At 36.5% G+C, this 21670-nt stretch overlaps 1 protein-coding gene across 1 annotated transcript in view; it reads left to right on the forward strand.

Moving 5' to 3' along the window:
- LOC127437324 (uncharacterized) overlaps positions 1-21670 on the forward strand; it is a 63021-nt gene that overhangs the window by 11275 nt on the left and 30076 nt on the right. The window contains exons 3-4 of the mRNA XM_051692167.1: positions 3238-3276; positions 17578-17598. Of these exons, the coding sequence (XP_051548127.1) occupies positions 3238-3276; positions 17578-17598 (60 nt within the window). The remainder of the gene's footprint in view (positions 1-3237; positions 3277-17577; positions 17599-21670) is intronic.

The raw sequence follows: 21670 nt of genomic DNA on the forward strand, positions 1-21670 counted from the left end.
TAACGCATGGTGGAAGACACATGACATACTGAATTATAACCTGGAAGGAACCATCAATCCACACCCCATTATGGCACAACCCAAAGTTCTTAATTAATAAGAAAACCATTAACTTTTCAACATGGAGCCAAAGAGGAGTAACCAGCCTGGGGGATCTATACAGTGATGGCCTGTTCTTGACCTTTGACCTTATCCAGTCAAACTACCCAATCATGCTCATTTTCACTACAATTAAAAGAAGTTATACGAAAAACAATTGGCTCCAGAACATTGGAAGATTGCAACTCCCATCTATATCAAGCTCTTGTATCTTTAAAACCTAAGAAATTACTGTCTCAACTAAATAAAATAATAACATCCATAGAAAAATGCATAGTAGCTCCAACTCAGCAATGGATCACTGATATTGGTACATACCATAATATTAATTGGCAATCAGTCTGCAATAATATATACTCCATGTCATGCAATGCCAAAATTCAACTGATCCATTATAAAATAATGCATAGAACGCGTATCACAGTTTATAAACTTCACAAAACGGGTTATTCACAAAATAACACCTGTCCTCACTGTACAACTTCCATTGATTACTATTTTCATGCATCTCTGGCTCTGCCCACAAGTACAGCACTTTTGTTTGAGGTCATGGACAGGCTGTCAAAGATTCTTGGCCTCGGCATCCCTATGTGTCCTATAACAGCTTTGCTTTTAGATCTGTACGCATTAAACATTCCTATGCAACTCAAACCACTCATTTTAGTCTCTCTGACTCTAAATTCTACTTAACTGGAAAGACAGAACAAAACTTTCAAGAAATCAATGGCTAAATTTGTTAACAACACACTCTAACCTGGAAAAATTAACAGCATCCATAAAAGATAACCATGTATCCTTTAAAGTAACCTGGACCTCATTTTTCCAATACCTACAGAACTGATTCCTCCACCGCCCACACCACCACCACCACCACCATGTATCAAAAACCTATTAATAATACTGCATTGTATTCCATCATATTGATTCAAACGCAGTGTCACCCTATGTAAATTCAGCACATTACCTTACAGTATGTAGTTTTCTTAAATTACTTCTTGGCTTATATAGTATGTTTCCTTTTGTTTTGTGTTTAACTTTATTTAATATTACATGGTTTTTTTATTTTATTTAAATGTTGTTTTCTCTCCTCGTCTCTTCTCTCTCTCTTTGTTTTTTGTCTTTTGTTTATATCCCCTCTCTGTCTTTCTCTCTCTAAAACCCCTATTTATCTGACTGTTTTCTCTATTCAGTTAAGATGAACTGTGTGTGATGATGATAAAAAACAACTGAGAGGGAAAAGATATAAGATTAAAGTTAGAAAACAAGTTCATGAAATAAAGAGAAAGTGATTGCACTTTACGAATAAAGTTGTCACACTTTTTACTCAGGGTGTTGTATACTTTTCAGGGTGTTTAATTTTCACAGAAAGTAAATTTCTGCACTGTCAGATACCTTGAAATTTTATCCACAAAAAGGGGCATGTTGTCACAATATGTGGTTGTCACAATGGAACCTGCCATTAAATAGCATTTAAAAAGTATATATATATTTATTTATTTATTTATTTTTATTTATTTTTTTATCCCCTTTTCTCCCAATTTGGAATGCCCAGTTCCCACTACTTAGTAGGTCCTTGTGGTGGCGTGGTTACTCACCTCAATCCAGGTGGCGGAGGAAAAGTCTCAGTTGCCTAAATTTCTGAGACGGTCAATCCATGCATCTTATCACGTGGCTCGTTGTGCATGACACCGCGGAGACTCACAGCATCTGGAGGCTCATGCTACTCTCCGTGATTCACGCACAACTTACCACGCACCCCATTGAGAGCAAGAACCACTAATCGCAACCACGAGGAGGTTACCCCATGTGACTCTACCCTCCCTAGCAACTGGGCCAATTTGGTTGCTTAGGAGACCTGGCTGGAGTCACTCAGCACACCCTAGATTCGAACTCACGACTCCAGGGGTGGTGGTCAGAGTCAGTACTCGCTGAGCTACCCAGGCACCCCTTGGCCAACAAATATTGCAAATAATACATTTATTCCATTTGTAACACTTGTGCCAACTTGCACCAACATCGATGAATTCTGATTTATGAAAAATACCTGTCCTGAGGTCAAATCTACCTTAATTATATAGATAAACCTTGCCTGAATGCATGTCAGTGCTTTTAATGTGTTCATTTGTTTATTTTGGAGCTATAGCAAACATGCTATACTGGAATTTTAGTTTTGAGGATATAATTCACAAAAATATTCTAATTAAAGGAGGTTTTGCACTAGGTGTACATACAATATATGAAACCCCTGCTAGAGAAAAAAATTTTGTGTTTGGACTCTTGACTCAAAACTTTATAGTTATTGAGATATAGCCCTTGTAACAATTCCTCAGTGTGACAACTAGCCCCAGTTTCCCCAATATTATTAAGTAGCATCTGATCAAAAGTTTTTCTCACTGCAATTCAGAGCTTGTTCTACACAAACATCCACTGTTTTGTTTATGCTTATTGTTGCTGCGATTGATCTGTCTTTCTTGAGAGGAGGAAACGTGCAAAAGCACCAGCATGAGAAGTACAAAAATTCAAGTGGGATTTTTCTCCTACATCAACATTTCTTTCCGGACAATGGATTGGACAACAACAATCAACATTGTCTAATTTGTTTGTTAAGGAACTGATTCACTCTGGAGGGAAGAGACAGTGTTCCAAACAGTATTTTAAGTAAAAGTAATTCCATTAACTTACTTTTTATTATGTTCAAGTTTTTTGAAAGTGTTTTCCTTTTATTTCTTTTTTTTTTCTTTTATTTATTTATTTTGCTTACAATTTATTGAACAGAAATCATATGATAATCTAGCCCTGAATACTGCCAGAGGGATGAGTTACAGTTCTCTTTTTGTAAACCTTCTCTTTATTTCTGATTTATCCTCTGTCCATTATTCAGTTTTCATTTTACCAGTCAAGACTTTGCTTCAGAAGTAAACATAAAAAATGGGTTGCGGTTCATGTAAGTTAACATAATGTTGTTGTGGGGTTTTTTTTCCCAATACACACCATATACGTAACTACAGTGATGATTATCATGGAAAATTTTTTCTGTCTGCTTATATATCTCCTTTTTAGAAGTTGATGAGACACGCCAAATGTGAGCTTGTATTTCTGTAAGATTTAATGGTTACTTGATTTTGTTTTCTGATTTAGCACAAGAGGACCAGAAGTCTTTGTTAGCAGAATATAGAGGTAAGAATATAAACATCTCTATTTATATTTTGTCATGTTAATATTTTAAAAATGTGAATAAAACAAAGATTAGATTCATTCACATTTCTTAAATAACTCAATCTAACTTCTAATCATAGAAGGTGAAGAAGATGCAGAAAATTCTGAAAATTATTTACTCAATATGTGGGGGTTTTCATTTTCACCATTTTCAACTTAATGTTTTACAAAAACAGACCCTCTGGCACAAACACATCAACAAGAGGTTATCAATAACAGGAATAAATTTATAAATTTTTATAGACATCATTCCACCTTTATCACATCAGAAATATTCATTAAATTCTCAGACCAGTATACAGTTTGTAAACAGTATATACATATACACTGTATATATATATATATATATATATATATATATATATATATATATATATATATATATATATATATATATATACACACTGCCTTTCAAAAGTTTGGGGTCACTTGACTGAAATGTTTCTCATGATCTTAAAAATCTTTTGATCTGAAGGCGCATGCTTAAATGTTTGAAATTAGTTTTGTAGACAAAAATATAATTGTGCCACCATATTAATTTATTTCATTACAAAACTAACATTTTATTTAAAAAAAGATTTTGAAATGGATGACTTGGATCGAATAATAAAGAAAAGCAGCCAATAAGTGCCCAACATAGATGGGAACTCCTTCAGTACTGTTTAAAAAGCATCCCAGGATGATACCTCAAGAAGTTGGTTGAGAAAATGTCAAGAGTACATGTCTGCAAATTCTAGGCAAAGGGTGACTACTTTGAAGATGCTAAAATATGACACAGTTTTGATTTATTTTGGATTTTTTTAGTCACAACACAATTCCTATAGTTCCATTTCTGTTCTTCCATAGTTTTTATGACTTTACTATTATTCTGAAATGTGAAAAAAATAAATAAATAATAATAATAATAAAGAATGAGTAAGTGACCCTAAACATTCGGCTGGTAGTGTATATACTGTATATATATATATATATATATATATATATATATATATATATATATATATATATATATATACAGTTGAAGTCAGAAGTTTACATACACCTTAGCCAAATACATTATACACTCAGTTTTTCACAGTTCCTGACATTTAATCATAGAAAACATTCCCTGTATTAGGTCAGTTAGGATCGCTACTTTATTTTAAGAATGTGAAATGTCAGAATAAGAGTAGAGAGAATGATTTATTTCAGCTTTTATTTCTTTCATCACATTCCCAGTGGGTCAGACGTTTACATACACTTTGTTAGTATTTGGTAGCATTGCCTTTAAATTGTTTAACTTGGGTCAAATGCTTTGGGTAGCCTTACACAAGCTTCTTACAATAAGTTGCTGGAATTTTGGTCCATTCCTCCAGACAGAACTGGTGTAACTGAGTCAGGTTTGTAGGCCTCCTTGCTCGCACATGCTTTTTCATTTCTGCCCACAAATTTTCTATCAGATTGAGGTCAGGGCTTTGTGATGGCCACTCCAATACCTTGACTTTGTTGTCCTTAAGCCATTTTGCCACAACTTTGGAGGTATGCTTGGGGTCACTGTCCATTTGGAAGATCAATTTGCGACGAGCTTCAACTTCATGGCTGATGTTTTGAGATGTTGCTTCAATATATCCACATAATTTTCCTTCCTCATGATGACATCTATTTTGTGAAGTGTACCAGTCCCTCCTGCAGCAAAGCACCCCCACAACATGATGCTGCCACCCCCATGCTTCACGGTTGGGATGGTGTTCTTCGGCTTGCAAGACTCACCCCTTTTCCTCCAAACATAACAATGGTCATTTTGATCAAAAAGTAAAAATTTTGTTTCATCAGACCAGAGGCACTTGCGAACTGTAGTCTGGCTTTATTGTGGTGGGTTTGGAGCATTGGCTTCTTCCTTGCTGAGCAGCCTTTCAGGTTATGTTGATATAGGACTCGTTTTACTGTGGATATAGATACTCGTCTACCTGTTTCCTCCAGCATCTTCACAAGGTCCTTTGTTGTTGTTCTGGGATTGATTTGCACTTTTTGCATTAAACTACATTCATCTCTAGGAGACAGAATGCGCCTCCACCTTGAGCAGTATGATGACTGCATGGTCCTCTGGTGTTTATACTTGCGTACTATTGTATGTACAGATGAATGTGGTACCTTCAGGCATTTGGAAATTGCAGAACTCAATTGGCTAATTGTCTAAAGGCTTGACATAATTTTCTGGAATTTTCCAAGCTGCTTAAAGGCACAGTTAACTTAGTGTATGTAAACTTCTGACCCACTGGAATTGTGATATAGTCAATTAAAAGTGAAACATTCTGTCTGTAAACAATTGCTGGAAAAATTACTTGTGTCATGCACAAAGTAGATGTGCTAAATGACTTGCCAAAACTACAGTTTGCTAATATTAAATCTGTGGAGTGGTTAAAAAATGAGTTTTAATGACTTCAACCTATGTGTATGTAAATGTCTGACTTCAGCTGTATATCATGCATAATATCATTGAACATTCAGCCTTTCAGAAGAGTCCAGCCTATTTTTGATGAGCTGAAACTTGTGCTAATTGGTGCTGGGGAAAACACTGTTGGCAATGCTATATTCTGAAAAAATCTTTTCACTTTTGGAACAGCTTTTAAAAATAATCATATCAACAAGACTGATACAGTATCAGGAAGACGGATACATTTGACCCGTGTCCCAGACTGGAGTGGCGAGTTGAGCAGATCAGTTGACATCAAAAGAGAGATTCTTTACTTTGTGCAGTCCTTTGCCTCTGGACCCCATGCAGTGCTCTTAGTTATTAAAGTGAACTCAACAACGCTGACCAACCATCAGCACCCTGGAAGATCTTCTCTCTGTTGAACTGTGGGAACATACTATGGTGCTGTTCACAAATGGAGAAAAACTGGACTGTGATACCATTAAGAATTAAATCAGATATCAAGAGCTTCAACGTTTAATTGAAAAATGTGGACTAAGAAATTATGTGATTCAAAATGATTGTGATATTACTTAGAAAAAAGAGATGATTGCTAGAAAGAATTCCGCAAGTTGTTAAACTTTTTCCAGCACATGATCCTGATGCTACAGAACTAGTGGCATACTGGAATAATGTTGTCCAGATAATCAAATCTCGAACTGAATGTATCTTAACTTCCAAGAACAAGTTACTCCATAGAGGGCAAAATAATGACATGATTAGACAGCAACTGGAATCAAAGGTTAGTGAGACTGGGAGACTTAAAAAGATTGTTCTTGAAAAAGAGAGGTAGATAGAAAGATTAAAATCAACTCCAGAAATTGCCCTTCAAGAAACGGTTGAAAAACCTGAAAACGAATTCTGTATGAGCAGAAAAGAGTTGAAGAGAGCATATGCTGAGATTGAAACATTGAAGAAAGAGAATAAAATGCTCAAAGAGCAGCTAAAATGGTGCCATGAAACAGACCAGAGATCACATGGTGATCAGCGAGCAAATCGACTTGCAGACTTTTTGAATCGTCTCAGTCAAAATGTCAGAGATACCATGAAAACCAGCAGCCAAATAGAATTACAGGATCTTCTTTCAAAAAGTAAGTTATTGAAAAATTATTGAAAAAAATAAATAAATACATTTTTGGATAACTAACTGCATTAATTCACGTTGATTTCAGGTGTACACAATGCTATGAAAACAGATGGACATAACTGGGGCATCACTCTTTTTGATATAATGGTTGAGCTGAGCGATGCCAACTGAAAAGAATGAAAGACCTCATGCAAGTGAATGAGGAATGGAAAATAGCCAGAGGCTCTCTGGAGGGCAGAGACAGAGGTGGACTAGCAGATCTTATAATACAAACATGGGGTGAAAAACAGTTAAGTGTGAAAATGCCAGACATCATGAAGAAGTTTCCTCATAATTATGATGCCATGATAAACCTGTTTGAACCTTTCTTGGAAGGAAATTGGTGAATCAAAGAGAATCATTAGCTAAATCATCATTTCCTTTTATAAATTTGGAATGAACCCACACACACTCGGATCCTTTTTATTGTGGAGATCATCCTGACTGGCTGCATTACCACCTGGTACGGGAACAGCATCGCCCTTAAACACAAAACTCTGCAAAGGGTAGTACGATACTGTATACAGCCCAGAACATGGTTGTAGATGAGCTTCACTCCCTCCAGGACATCTGCACCGAGCGGTGTCTGAGGAAAGCTCAGAGGATCACAGACACTCCAGTCATTGGACTGCTCTCTGCTGACATCGCATATCTTGTACCATTTCTGACTTCTGATACCACATAACTGTGGCACATTCCAACTCAACCTTCAGCACCACACTTTATTAGTCTTACACTGGACACTTATTAGTCTATATTGGTCTCTGACTAATATATTGCCATATGTATGCTTATGCCTGATATTGCACATCACATACTGTACTGTACCCTATAATTGTTGCTTACTCTGGGAACTGCTTATTAAGGACCCTTGTATCAGGCACATTCCTTTTATATAGAAATGTCGCACTCCAAACAATTTAAAGCCTTTTTAAAAATGTATTCATTTAAATATCATTGAATGATCTAATATTTAACTAAATTAAATTATTTATTATTTTATTTTTTCAAAGTTATACAGTATGCTACAGTAGTCCATGTGCTGCAGTGAATGGCATTTCTCCAGAAAACAGCCCTGAATTCACTAATCAGTTGCATTACTTTTGTGGTGGTATTTCAGTGCAAAAACCTGCATCTTATTACTTAATCACCTGCAATACAGTTAAACCAGCCACAAAATGCTCTGAAATAGTTGAATATTATGTAACTGTCCTTCTTTTTAAGCACACAAAAAAATGTTGTACCTGTAATTTGACTACATTACTGTACATTTGAAAAACATGTAATTATATTACAATTATTTTTTATAGACTACATGATTACATAAGCTTATATTATTACCTGTCAGGCGAAGGCATTAGATTAGTTTGTAATTTACTGATTGTGTCCCTAAATATTACTGTAAAAGAACTGTCAAAGACCAAGCCTAAAGTGTGTTTGATAGGTCTCCATGTGTTTTCTGAAGAAAGGAGGAAGGGGAACAGACATAGACAGCTGGAAAAGACAGTCCAGTGGTCTTTTTTAATGAGACACTTGAATGTATATATCTATAAAAGACTCTTTACAAAGTAACAAGTGTTCTTTAGTTCATTAGTCTATAATGAGTGTTAATTGGTCCCTAATTTAATTAACATGAAAGATTAGATTACAAAAAGAATGAACTTGTTATTACGTGAAAATGGAGCAAAAATATGTAAACCAGTTAGGGCTTCAATGACTGATATTGATAGTGAAGGAAAACAAGCACTGCTGAATCAGGATGTGTGTTTTAAGAAGCAGTAGAGGCTGACAAGTGTGACAAGTGTTTTGATGATTCAAATCACACAATGTAGACATATATAAATGGAAATATCACCAGTTCGCATTTTAAGTAAGGCTGTCAATCGATTAAAATTTGTAATCAAATTAATTGCATGGTATGTCAATTAACTCATCAAATTAATCACAATTGATCGCATATATAAATATTTGCTTAGAAAGCCCCTCAAATAACAATAATTCAATAAATAATGATTAAATACTTATAAATAGTTCTATTTAGATCATAATAAATAAAATGTATATTATAAAACATAATAATATAGATAATTAAAATGCATTACATCATTGTGGCACACAAGTAAAGCATTAAAAAAGATGGTAACACTTTACAATAAGGTTCCATTAGTTAACATGAACTAACAATGCACAATACTTTTACATCTTTTATTAAGCTTAGTTAATGTTAATTTCAACATATATTAATACATTTCTCAAATCAAAAGTTGTGTTTGTTAACATTAGTAAATGCATTATGAACTAACATGAACTTGCAATCAACAATTGTATTTTTATTAACTAATATTAACAAAGATTAATAAATGCTGTAAAAATATATATTGTTAATTGTTCATGATACCTAATGCATTAACTAATATAAAAGAATAGAATCTTATTGTTAATTGTTACCAAAAAGACTATTCAAAAAGTGGCTTTAGCATGCAATATTTTGTTTATTTCCATATTATTGAACTTATGTCATCTGCCTATAATTGGCCTACAGTTCACAGCAATCTATTTTGCAATTGAATTCATCAATCAGTCCGAGATAGATATATTATGAGGGCTTGTCTACGGACGCGTCAATGCACACCTGCATTAGATGCTTTTGGAGCATCTTGTTTGTGTTGCGTCATAAACATACAGTTTTTAGGTCGCTGTGTCAAGTAGTTTGAAGCTTAGAAAAACATGTTTTGAGATCCCTACGTTCGTATTTGAGCTCGATCAAGTTGTGTTTGAGCGCAAGAACGTGTTCTCATCTTGTGTTGTCTGCTGTCGGTGAGTGTGGTTTGTTCACTGTATAACCACGTTGCCCAAACAGTTGAAGTTTCGCTTACTGCCCCCTGGAGAAAACAGGTGGAACTTCAAGCTTGAATTGCTCAAATGGAAGGAATATTCCTTATCACGGTCCGGGGACATGATTACTTGTGTTATTTTTATTTTTTTTACGCATTATGTTTTATATAATTAATCGCACAGAATTAACGCGTTAAATCGACAGCCCTAATTTTAAGAAGCATTAGTGGTTGACAAGTGTAACTATTATGATGATTCAAGTCACGCAATATGGAAATACAAATGGAAATAATACCAGTTCATGATTTAAGAAAGTAATTAATTTACAGTTATGTTTCAGCAGTGAATTCGTTTGTAATCCTTAAAGCTACACAGTACTGGCCAATTAATACAGTAAATGGAAAGACAGGCAATAGTTTTACAAAACTTATCGGCATTTAAAGGCATTTAAGATCATGCAAACTATTCTACTTTAGTTATGAAAATGAAGTGTGTAATTCTTGAAACTATTTATTCTGCAGTTTCTACAACTGTTCAAGTACTTGTGCATCTTGTTTATTGAGCAATACAGTACTATTGTATGCATTGTGTTTTGTAAAATGTGTATATTATGTGTATAATGCAGATATTGTGTATAATGTGTACACTCTGCAGTGATTGTGTTGGGTTTTATGTGCAACAATTGTTGATGGTTTAGTTACAATAAAGGAATTTGTCACAGATAAATCTGTTAATCTTATTTTTCAATTTAAATGTCAACAGCCACAACATACTCATCACAAAATGTTCCAATTCTAAAATATTTTTCATAAATGTCAGGTTGGGGCAAGTGGTAATGCTGTATAATAAGGTTTAATTCATTAACATTAGTTAATGTGTTAGGTATCATGAACAAACGATTAACTATAAATAGTTTTTACAGCATTAATTAATCTTTGTTAATGTTAGTTAATAAAAATACAATTGTTCATTGTTAGTTCATGTTAGTATATAGTGAATTAATTTATTTTAACATATACAACTTTTTATTTTAACAATGTATTAGCATATGTTGAAATCAACTTTAACATTAGTAAATGCTGTAAAAATATTGTTTATTGTTAGTTCATATTAACTAATGTTAACAAATATAACCTTATTGTAAAGTGTCACCAGGCAAGTTGTCACATGTGTTTTCAGTGTTATACAATTTATTAAATATAATATTTTCTGGCCAAAACGATGACAATTTTGTACATAACATTTCATTTGTTTACTGTTTAAAAAAAAAAAAAAATGTGTTTCATAATTGTTTTACTATTTAAAATTTGCTTAAAATTGTGACAACTTACTCCAGTGTTAAAGTATTTTTTTTTTTTTTAAAAGAACTTTCTACTGAGAAAAATTGACTGGACAGAAAAGTGTGACAACGAACCCCAGACTCTACTATTGTATTATACAGATAAAAAATGTTAAATGACATATTTCTTGACTGCAAAGACAATGACCACAATAAGAATAATGGCACCAATAAGACCCATGACAACGCCCAAGATAATTCCTGTTCGGAAGGATTCTTTGCACTTTGTACTTTCTCTTGATAAGAGCAATACATTTTAAGGAGGGGACAACAGACTTGTGTTATTGTAGATTCACAGTGCTTCTGGTATGAAACAGCTCTAATACCAGCAACTGTACAGCACTACCTTCTAAATCTGGATCAATATTAAAAAAGCATTTAAAGATTGTTTGCCGCATAATTTCATCCAGTAAAGAATTACAGCTAAAATGTATCAAAATAACATGAAGACATCATGATATTTGAAAACACACACATACAGTAATAAAATTCTCATTCTGTTATTTTAAGAAATCTGAGGCACTCTGGTAATTAGGCTACAGTAAGAAAAGCTGACTGAACATTAAAGGTGTATATCAGGTTGCCCATCCCAAAATTAATAACTAATTTTGGAGAGCTCACGACCATTCCTGAACACCTCACTGTGGGGGAATTATTTAAAGGCTGCATGACAAAATTACAATGGCCCAGGGGTGCACAACACAACAAAATTAGCAAAGCAAATAAAAGCTGAAACTTGAAAACACAACGGAAAAAAGCAGAATGAAAATAAATCACAACACAATGAAAATAAACCACAGCACAAATTAAGCGATAACACAACAACAAATAAAAATATTTATTTTCTGTTAATTTTGTTGTGTTGTGACTTAATTATGCTGTGCTGTGGCTTTGTTTCATTGTGATGTGGTGTATTTTCATTGTGTTCAACTTTTGTTTGCTTTGGTAATTTTGTTGCATTGTGCTGGGCCACCGTACAGAATAGTATTTGGCATGATGCCAGCAAGAGACTCCACAAATTTATTTATGTTTCAGCAGTGGCTATCCCTCAAAGTGGAAAAAGATTAACTGACAAGTCCAAGTCCATCTGGCACAAGTTTACATAGAAAAACAACAGGAAAAATAGCACAGACGGACGCAATAACGTGTTCGGTGTGAACGGCCCTTAACTCATTTGACTTAAAGGGATAGTTCACCCAAAAATGAAAATTCTCTCATCATTGACTCACCCTCATGATATCCCAGATGTGTATGACTTTATATCTTCTGCAGAACACAAATTAAGATTTTTAGAAGAATATCTCACCTCTGTAGGTCCATACAATCCAAGTGAATGGTAGCCAGAACTCTGAAGAGGGCAAACACCGGACGCGTCTGGCGGACAACATGGCGCGTTCTAAAATTCGACACAGTAGTTTTCTATGAAGGTACGTACATCCCGCCACCGCTCGCCGTCTGTCGGCATCGCCCAGCTACAACTTCCAGAGCGCAACTCGCATAGTTTTTCATTAAATTCGACTCATTTTCAAAGGACATCAGTTATTTTATCTAGCCATCACTTGATGATTTATTGTGTGTATGTATCATTCATATAGCCTACACAATGTATTTTCAGTTACAAATATGTCTTTTTGTGGTTTGATAAACTGTATGAGGCCTATTCAAGGTGACATACAGAGAAATTATAATAAATGTTGCCATTTGTTTACACAGTTACACCAGGTTTGAAAACTAACCTGCAAACTCATCAACGTCACTTTGTTCATTCTTGAAGATGTACAAAAACCTTCACAACTTTTTTTTTTCCTTTTCTCCCCAATTTGGAATGCCCAATTCCCAATGTGCTCTAAGTCCTCGTGATGGCATAGTGACTTGCCTCAATCTGGGTGGCAGAGGACGAATCTCAGTTGCCTCCGCATCTGAGACCATCCATGCATCTTATCACGTGGTTTGTTGAGCATTAACGTTAACGTGGAGACATAGCGTGTGTGGAGGCTTCACGCTATTCTCCACAGCATCCACGCACAACTCACCATGCGCCCCACCGAGAGCGAGAACCACATTATAGTGGCCACGAGGAGGTTACCCCATGTGACTCTACCCTCCCTAGCAACCGGACCAATTTGGTTGCTTAGGAGACCTGGCTGGAATCACTCAGCATGCCCTGGATTCGAACTCATGACTCCAGGGGTGGTAGACAGCATCTTTACTCGCTGAGCTACCCAGGCCCACACTGTCACAACTTTTGAGTGTATGGTGACTATGCACAACTTTGGACTGCCACCTGCACTGTATCAACATGTCCTGTCCTAGCGGTGATGCGTCTGGTATACGATCGCCTTGATGGTCCAAATATCACATAAACGCAGCATAAAAGTAATCCATATGATTTCAGTGGTTTAATCAATGTCTTCTGAAGCGAACCAATTGGTTTTGGGGGAGAAAAGACCAAAATGTAATGCCTTTTACTATAAATCTTGACATCAACAGTCTCATTGGCGATCATGATTTCAAGTTCGATTACATTTACATTTATTCATTTGGCAGACGCTTTTATCCAAAGCAATTTACAAAAGCGGAAAAACATAAGCGAATCATCTTAAGGAGACAGTGGTACGAAAAGTGGCATATTACAAAGTTTCACTAGCATCAAATAGCATTAAAAACAGATTAAAGGTCAGCACAGAATTTTCTTTTTTTTTTTTTTTTTTTTTTTTTTGTGACTGGTTAAGTGCTCATGGAAAAGATGTGTTTTTAGCCGTTTTTTGAAGACAGAAAGTTCTGACCAAAGAACACGGATTGAATTGGGAAGGTCATTCCACCAACGTGGTATGATGAAGCCGAAAGTCCGGGAAAGTGTTTTGGTGGCTCTTTGTGTTGGTACAACAAGGCGACATTCCTTATCCGACCGCAGGCTTCAAGTGGGTGTGTAGCTCTGCAGAAATGATTTTATGTATGCTGGAGCAGACCCAGTGACTGTTTTGTATGCCAGCATCATTGCCTTGAACTTGATACGTGCATCAACTGGCAGCCAGTGAAGAGAGACAAGGAGTGGTGTAACATGCGCTCTCTTTGGTTGATTAAAGACCAGATGTGCTGCTGCATTCTGGATCATTTGCAGGGGTCTAATTGCACATGCAGGGAGGCCTGCAATGAGAGCGTTACAGTAGTCCAGTCTAGTTATGACAAGTGACTGAACAAGAAGTTGTGTGGCATGTTCAGAGAGGAAGGCTCCTGATATTGTAGAGTGTAAATCTACATGATCTTGCGGTCTTTGAGATGTGGTCTGTGAAATTTAGTTTGTTATTGATGGTTACCCCTTGATTTCTGACCATTTTGGAAGGCGTTACTATAGTTGCACCCAGCTGCACGGGGATGTTGTGTTTAACAGCAGCGTTGGCTGGAAAGACAAGGAGTTCAGTCTTGGCTGGGTTAAGTTGCAGGTGGTGTTCCTTCATCCAGGCCGAGATGTCTGCCAGGCAGGCAGAGATTCGAGCAGTCACTGTGGTGTCGTTGGGCTTGAAAGACAAGTAGATTTGCATGTCATCAGCATAGCAATGGTAAGAGAAACCATGTGCCTAAATGATGGGTCCCAGTAATGTTGTGTATATAGAGAAGAGAAGTGGCCCAAGCACTGAATCCTGAGGTATCCCAGTAAATAGCTGATTTGGCTTGGACACCTCACCTCTCCAGGCTACCTTGAAGGACCTACCTGAGAGATAGGAATTAAACCAGTCAAGCACAGTTCCTGTGATGCCCAGCGAACAGAGGGTGGAGAGTAAGATCTGATGGTTGACTTCCTACACTTCCTATAGCACCATCTAGCACTCTGCACATGCGTCAAGCACTAGGAAGTGTAATCGAGCTTGAAATCATGATCGTGTCTAGAGACTGCAATGGCATGATGTACAGTGATAATGGAGTTATATTTTGGTCTGTTCTCACCCAAAACCAACTGGATCACTTCAGAAAACATTGATTTAACCACTGGAGTCATATGGATTACTTTTATGCTGTGTTTATGTGATTTCTAGAGATTTAAAGTTATGGCCACTTTTCATTTGCATTATTTCAACCTACAGAGCTGAAATATTCTTCTAAAAATCTTCATTTGTTTTCTGCAGAAGAAAGAAAGTCATACACATCTGGAAGGGCATGAGGGTGAGTAAATGATGAGAGAATTTTCATTTTTGTGTGAACTGTCCCTTTAACCGCACTCAAAGTTTTATGAGGTTTTAAAATGTAGCCTCAGAGGTAAGACACAAAGTTGCTGGTTACGTTCTCAGTTTGTTTTATATTCTTCATTGGCTTTTTTTCAAAACCTACAGCCAGACAGCATTTTTGGCACCATAAGTATCTGTTCAAACCAAAAGCGTATTGTGCTAATAAAAAAATAAAAAAAAAGCTTGACGTAGTCACGCAGCGCCACAAACGCAGGTGCTCGAGACGCGTTTTTAACACCTGGAGTACTTTTTACAGACAAAGCAACTTCAAAAATGAGACGCTGAAAAAAGCAGTGAGACGCGGCGCAACGGTCAAAGACGTCCGTCTAGCGCATGTTTACACAGGAAAGCAGCTGAAAAACAGTGCGGACGGACGCAAAATAGGTTCAGTGTGAACAGCCCCTTAAAAGAACTTCAACTGTTAAAAACGCGTTTCGAGACACTGGCGTTTGTTGCGCTGCTTCTAGCTTTTTAAACACAAGGACGAGTTCGGTGTGAACGGCCCTTAATATATGCAGAACTGCTGTCTAGGTGGACAGCTCACTAGGTTTTGAAAGGCAGCCACTGACTTAGTATGAACTCACAGTGTCTGAGGTAGTGATGAGTTTGGAGGGACTGCTCTGTCATCGCTCTGACGTCATTGTTTAACACTACAAGCGAAGCATGCTTGATATAAAAGCCGGTTCCGAAAGCCATGACTAGATTAGATTTCTCATCTGGAACGACTACTGAAACATAAATGAAAATCAGTAGCCAGGACCTCTCTATGATGATATTTACACTGCCGTTCATCATCCTGATCGCGTGCCCTCTTGCCTCCCTAGGTAAGTTCATTTAGCACACTTCTGAGTTTTCTAGAGTTGACGTTGGATGACACGTTATAACAAGCTAACTTACATTAATTAACATGATATTATACTTAACAGACCATTACTACATAAAGCTGTGAATATGTATGAAAACTTAAAACAAAAGAAGTTTAATAACATAAAACTATTTGAATGTACATTAACTAAGATGCTATAATTATCTTTATACTGTTATTAATGAAAGTATGATCCTACAGAAATATATAACATATTTCAGTGAAGTTATTTCTGACTAATTGTATTTTAAAGTTTACATTACTTGCATATTTGTGTATGCTAGTAGGCCTATATTCTAATCTATATATATATATATATATATATATATATATATATATATATATATATATATATAAATACTCAGAGCAGAAACATTAATAGCAAAGTTTCATTAACATTTTGCATCCCTTTTAGTTTACAATATTCCTAGGTGTCATATTGGTGTAGAAGCGGTGGGATTTCAGAGAAAATTGAACTTTAAATATACTGTAGACTCCTATAAACTAATTTTAGTTTTGTTAACATGAGTGGATGAATGCAGTTTCCATAAAGGAATATTTTATTTTAGAAACTTTTTATCTAGTACATTAAGAAAATGTAAAATCATGAACTGAAGGTCTCAGAGTTTTGAAAACCACAGGTGAAACATTTGTCACTTTTAAGTAGCACCAAGGTGCTGACTGAATTTATAGGCTGATATCTTGTCTGTAGATCTTCAGGGCCTTCAGGAAACACAAGTGGTCTCACAACAGCAAGGAAGATTAACTTTTGTGAGTAAAAACGTGTGGGTAAAATTGCCGAGGAGATTTTTCCCTTCTTGTTTGTACCGTCAGTTTCAAATTTGTCTTGGGAAATTAATAATTTCATGGGTAATAAAAAAATTTTCTATCACTGTAATTTTAAGACACAGTGTCATGCTGTATACTGGTATTACTGTGAAAAAGAAGAGTTTGGTATCATATAAAAAAAAAATTACCAGCTTCATTCATCTCAGATAGTTGCATGTCTTTTCATGCATTTGTATCTTCAGTAATGTTGAGAAGTGATTAAACATCTTTAGAGAGATGCCTTGACTTCAAATGAGTTGCTCTTTAGCATTTTAAGCAATGGCTGATTATGCACACTCCCAGGTTCATCATTGATAACCATGGAGACTGTATCTCTGAGAAAGACCGGCAAGAGTCTAGCTCAGTCTGTTGAAAGTATCCAGAACTGATCAGAGCAGCAGGTTGCAACCAGAATGGAGTCAAGCTGCAACTGAATGCATTATCTGACTTATTGATGGCTGCAGTTGTGTCATTACTTAAAAAAACTGCATGAAAAATCTGAGGGCAAAGGGGCACGTTTCTTTTTTAATCCAGTCTTGACTCGTCAATATCGTGTTTCAAAGCATTTAATGTTTGTTTCGTTCTCTTTTTCAGGGGCGAAATGGACTTACAATGGTAAGTAGGATATTGATTAGATCTCTTATCTAATTGAAACACTATTACGTGATTTAAAAAAAAAAAAAAAATTATGTGCTGTAGTGAACAATTTATTTACAAGAATAGTTCACTCAAAAATGAATATTCTGTCATAATTTATTCACCCTCATTCGTCCAAACCCGTGTAACTTACTTCTGTGTAACACAAAAGAGAATTTTTGCATATCTTTGTGTGAGGAACAGACCAAAATATAAGACATTATTCACTCACTGAAAATCTTCCCCTCTGTCGTAAAATGCACATGTCTGGTGGGAAATGTCGCATGTCAGTGAGTCAGCATACTGTCACTGATCCTAGTGTACTGAACTTTCGGAAACAGCATGCCGACTTCCTGTGTGATCATGCTGCAAGATGCATTGTGCCAAGACATAGCAAGTGACTTTCAAACGGGCATGAGTTCTTGCATTTCTGCAAACCGATCACAACATGGCAAGTTTAAATTTGCTAGTAGTGTTTTGTTTGTTAATGAATCAGTGTTTTTAAACAAATCTTTTAAAGAGCCCATATTATGCTCATTTACAGGTTCATAATTTTATTTTGGGGATCTACTAGAATTGGTTTACATGCTTTAATGTTCAAAAAACACATTATTTTTCTCATACTGTACATAGCTGCAGTACCTCTTTTCACCCTCTGTCTGAAAAGCTCTGTTGTAGATCCTGTCTCTTTAAAGCCCCCATTTCCGAAAAGCCCAGTCTGCTCTTATTGGTCAGCTGGCCCAGTCTATTGTGATTAGTCAATCGTTTAGAGCATGTCGTAAATGTAACGCCCCTTACTATAACCGAGTTTCAGCTCCTGAGGCTTCCTGAGCAGCGCATTCCTGAGGCAGGCATTATGCAAATGTGTTACATAGTAATAGCTAAGTCACGGAAGTAATGGCTGGACTGCAAACCGGGCGTTTCAGGCAGTTCAGGAGCAGTGTTTTCTGTGGGAGAGAGTAACTCCCTTTGGCGTGGGCTTTGTGCTTTGTAACTTTGCAGACCTTTTACATGCACAAACAGCTATATTACACACTAAAGGAAAGGTAAAATCCCAAAAAGCATAATAGGGCCTCTTTAAGTAAACAAATAATTCTCGTTCACTTCTATTGTTTAGATCGTGAACAACAGTTTTTTTAATGAATGAGTTGAATCTTTATGAATCAATGTCTCACTAATGAATCAATGTCTCACTCATAACACATTAAATACACTGGCTGAGTTCGGAATAGTGTTCAATACTATTTCTGTTATTTAAAGATATGGTAGAAAGATTAAGAGAAGTATGGTAGTAGCCAGTCTGAACTCAGCAGCATATGTAATATGCAGAAATGGTGACTGAACTTGCATAATATGAGATTTGCGAGCTGCATTGGAGGGGAAGATTTTCTGTGAATAATCACTTACATTTCTGATTAGAATACTGGAAATTATTTTATATATGACTTATATTGCACATGAGTTGCATGCACAACTGGTAGTTTTATGGTGCTGTTTAGTCCATTTTTTTTTTTTAGCTTGACAGCCCTTCTTTACTATATGCTTTCAAATATGTGTTTCCTTGAAGAAATTTACACAGGTTTCATTTTTGGGTGAATTATCCCTTTTTACAAGGGGGTTGGACAATGATTAATGTTTCAAGTTCCATTGAGGTTACTTTAGCTGTGAGTAATGTAAGTTGTAATTTCTTTCCTTATAAAGAACAGATGCAGTAGTCTTCACCTCATTAGAAAAGTTCACCTTGTCATCTATTACAGAGACGAACAGTTAACACTACTGTGGAGATTTTAAATAAACATGCTCAATCACGGCTGCTTTTGCAGTGTTCTGGTCTGCTGCCTGCAACTAGGTAACCAAACAGGGTTCTGGTTACCGTCCTCTTGAGTCAAGCCTATTTCTGGACAGGCTTCTTAACTGTTATCTCAAACCATCCCAATATGCCATACCAGTGTGGAAATGGATTTAATGAAGCTATCAAAGGGGGTTACTGACACATTGTCACTTCATGCATAACTATCTGGTCATGAAAAGATGAAGTAAATGCCTTCCTATACACATTTAAGACAAATACTCATAACTTTTGCATCTGTTTGCACTGTATTTTAAAAGTTTTCTATGCGCTAGATGGACGTCTTTGATGGTTGTGCTGCATTTTGCTGTTTTTCAGTATCTTGCACGAGCGCCACATTTTTAAGATACTGTGTTAAGTTAAAAGAACTTCAACTTTTAAAACGTGTCTCGAGACACCTGTGTTTTGCTTTAGTTATTGTGCTGCATCTAGCTTGTTTTAATGTGTAACAGGACTAAGCTGATACGTGATAGCTGTGCGATATGTGTAAACCTCACTCCCCTGGCCTCAAGAGATGCACTAGCGATTCTTATTAGTGCGCCTGCCACCCATGCTGGCTGACGGCGGTTCGAATCCCACGTGGGGTGTGTTGAGCAGGACTTGTTGCAGTAGTGCCGTGACCCGGATGAGAGTGAGGTTTAGGGGGGTGAGTGTAACGGGAGCCAGCTGGTACATGATAGCTGTACAGTGCGTGTAAACCTCACTCCCCTGGCCTCAAGAGGCGAACTAGCAACTGCCACTAGAGACTGTACCCTTTAGCTTCCTTGTTAGCGCACCCTCCTCCCATGCTGGCTGATGCCAGTTAGAATCCCACTCGGAGTGAGTCGAGCAGGACCTTATAAATGCAAGAATGCGTCCAGTTTGACTGGACTCTTCCCAATTTGAACTACGTAAGTCTACAGAAGATTGGGCGCCCAAAGATGACAAAGAAAATGCAGTACATAACATCGGCTGCCTTTTGCACTTTAATCATTGAAACAATTTTAGCCACCAAGTGATTTAAGTTTTCATGAACCATATCAAGTGCAGTAAAATTTCACTGCAAAGCATTAGCATAACCACAGAAGTTAATGCTGTTATATTTGCGTGTAACACAGGAACAGTAGATTGGATGTGATCAATTTTACAGAGACACATTTGTCAGACTGATCACACAAAAATATGACAACAGGAGGTTGAAAGTACTGCTTCTGAAATCGGTCTCTGCTTTCCAAATCCGAACCACTGCTCCCAGTGGCCGAAGCTGGAAGTGTTGATGAAGTGAAATGTCCACAGGGTGGCACAAAAATGCGAGTTGTATTTTTAGTTGCAAATTATATAATACAGTCAACAGAAATGTATATTTTATTAATCCTACTCCCTAACCCCAACCCTAAACTAATGGTCAGTGGAGTCAAAATGTAATTTTAGTGCAAAAATGCGACCTCCAAATCACGCTAACTATTGTTTATGTAAACACGATTACTTCCTGGTTTCCATGGGTCCAGAACTTATATTGCGGAGGTTGCTCACACAACACACTATCCGTTGTGCCAGAGATAAGGTGATCACCTTGGAATTTATGGAAATATGTCTGATGCCAGATGGCGCTTATCAGTAATTTTTCAGTGTGGGTTCGTTTTCAGGTGACATACATTCGGAAGCTGCATGTCTATTTCCTGTGTGATCATGTTGTTTGCATGGCGACGTGTAAATGGACTGTGCATACCCAGTTGGATAGTAATCTGATTGATCAAGACTCATAAAGTAACTGTACTCGTGAGAAATCATGGTGCAAATTCGACCCATCTTTGACCCTGTTGGCTCTCCTGAGATTATTCTCACTATGCCTCTCATGTCATTCCTGTTAGCTTTCTTTCCACGCTTTCCTCGTGCCACTGTCACTCACGTGTTCTCAAATTGTGTCACTGCCTTAATAAGAAAACCATCTTGAGTTATTACAGGCTTATGAGGTACCATAGCATTGACTACAAGGATACAAATAAGAGTTAGTGGATTAAAACAAACCTCATCTGAAAATCATATACAGTTGACCCTTGCAAATTACAAACTCCTCTGTCAGGAGGGATTCAACATGGCAATTGCAATTAAATTGTTGTGAACAAAAAGTAAATCTTAAATCAAAATAATTTCCATTTCTTATGCAGCGGTAACCATTTTTAGGCTGGTCTGAGCTAAGATACAAGGCTAAAGGGACCTCAA

Source organism: Myxocyprinus asiaticus, chromosome 48 (assembly GCF_019703515.2).
Source record: "Myxocyprinus asiaticus isolate MX2 ecotype Aquarium Trade chromosome 48, UBuf_Myxa_2, whole genome shotgun sequence".
Lineage (NCBI taxonomy): Eukaryota > Metazoa > Chordata > Actinopteri > Cypriniformes > Catostomidae > Myxocyprinus > Myxocyprinus asiaticus.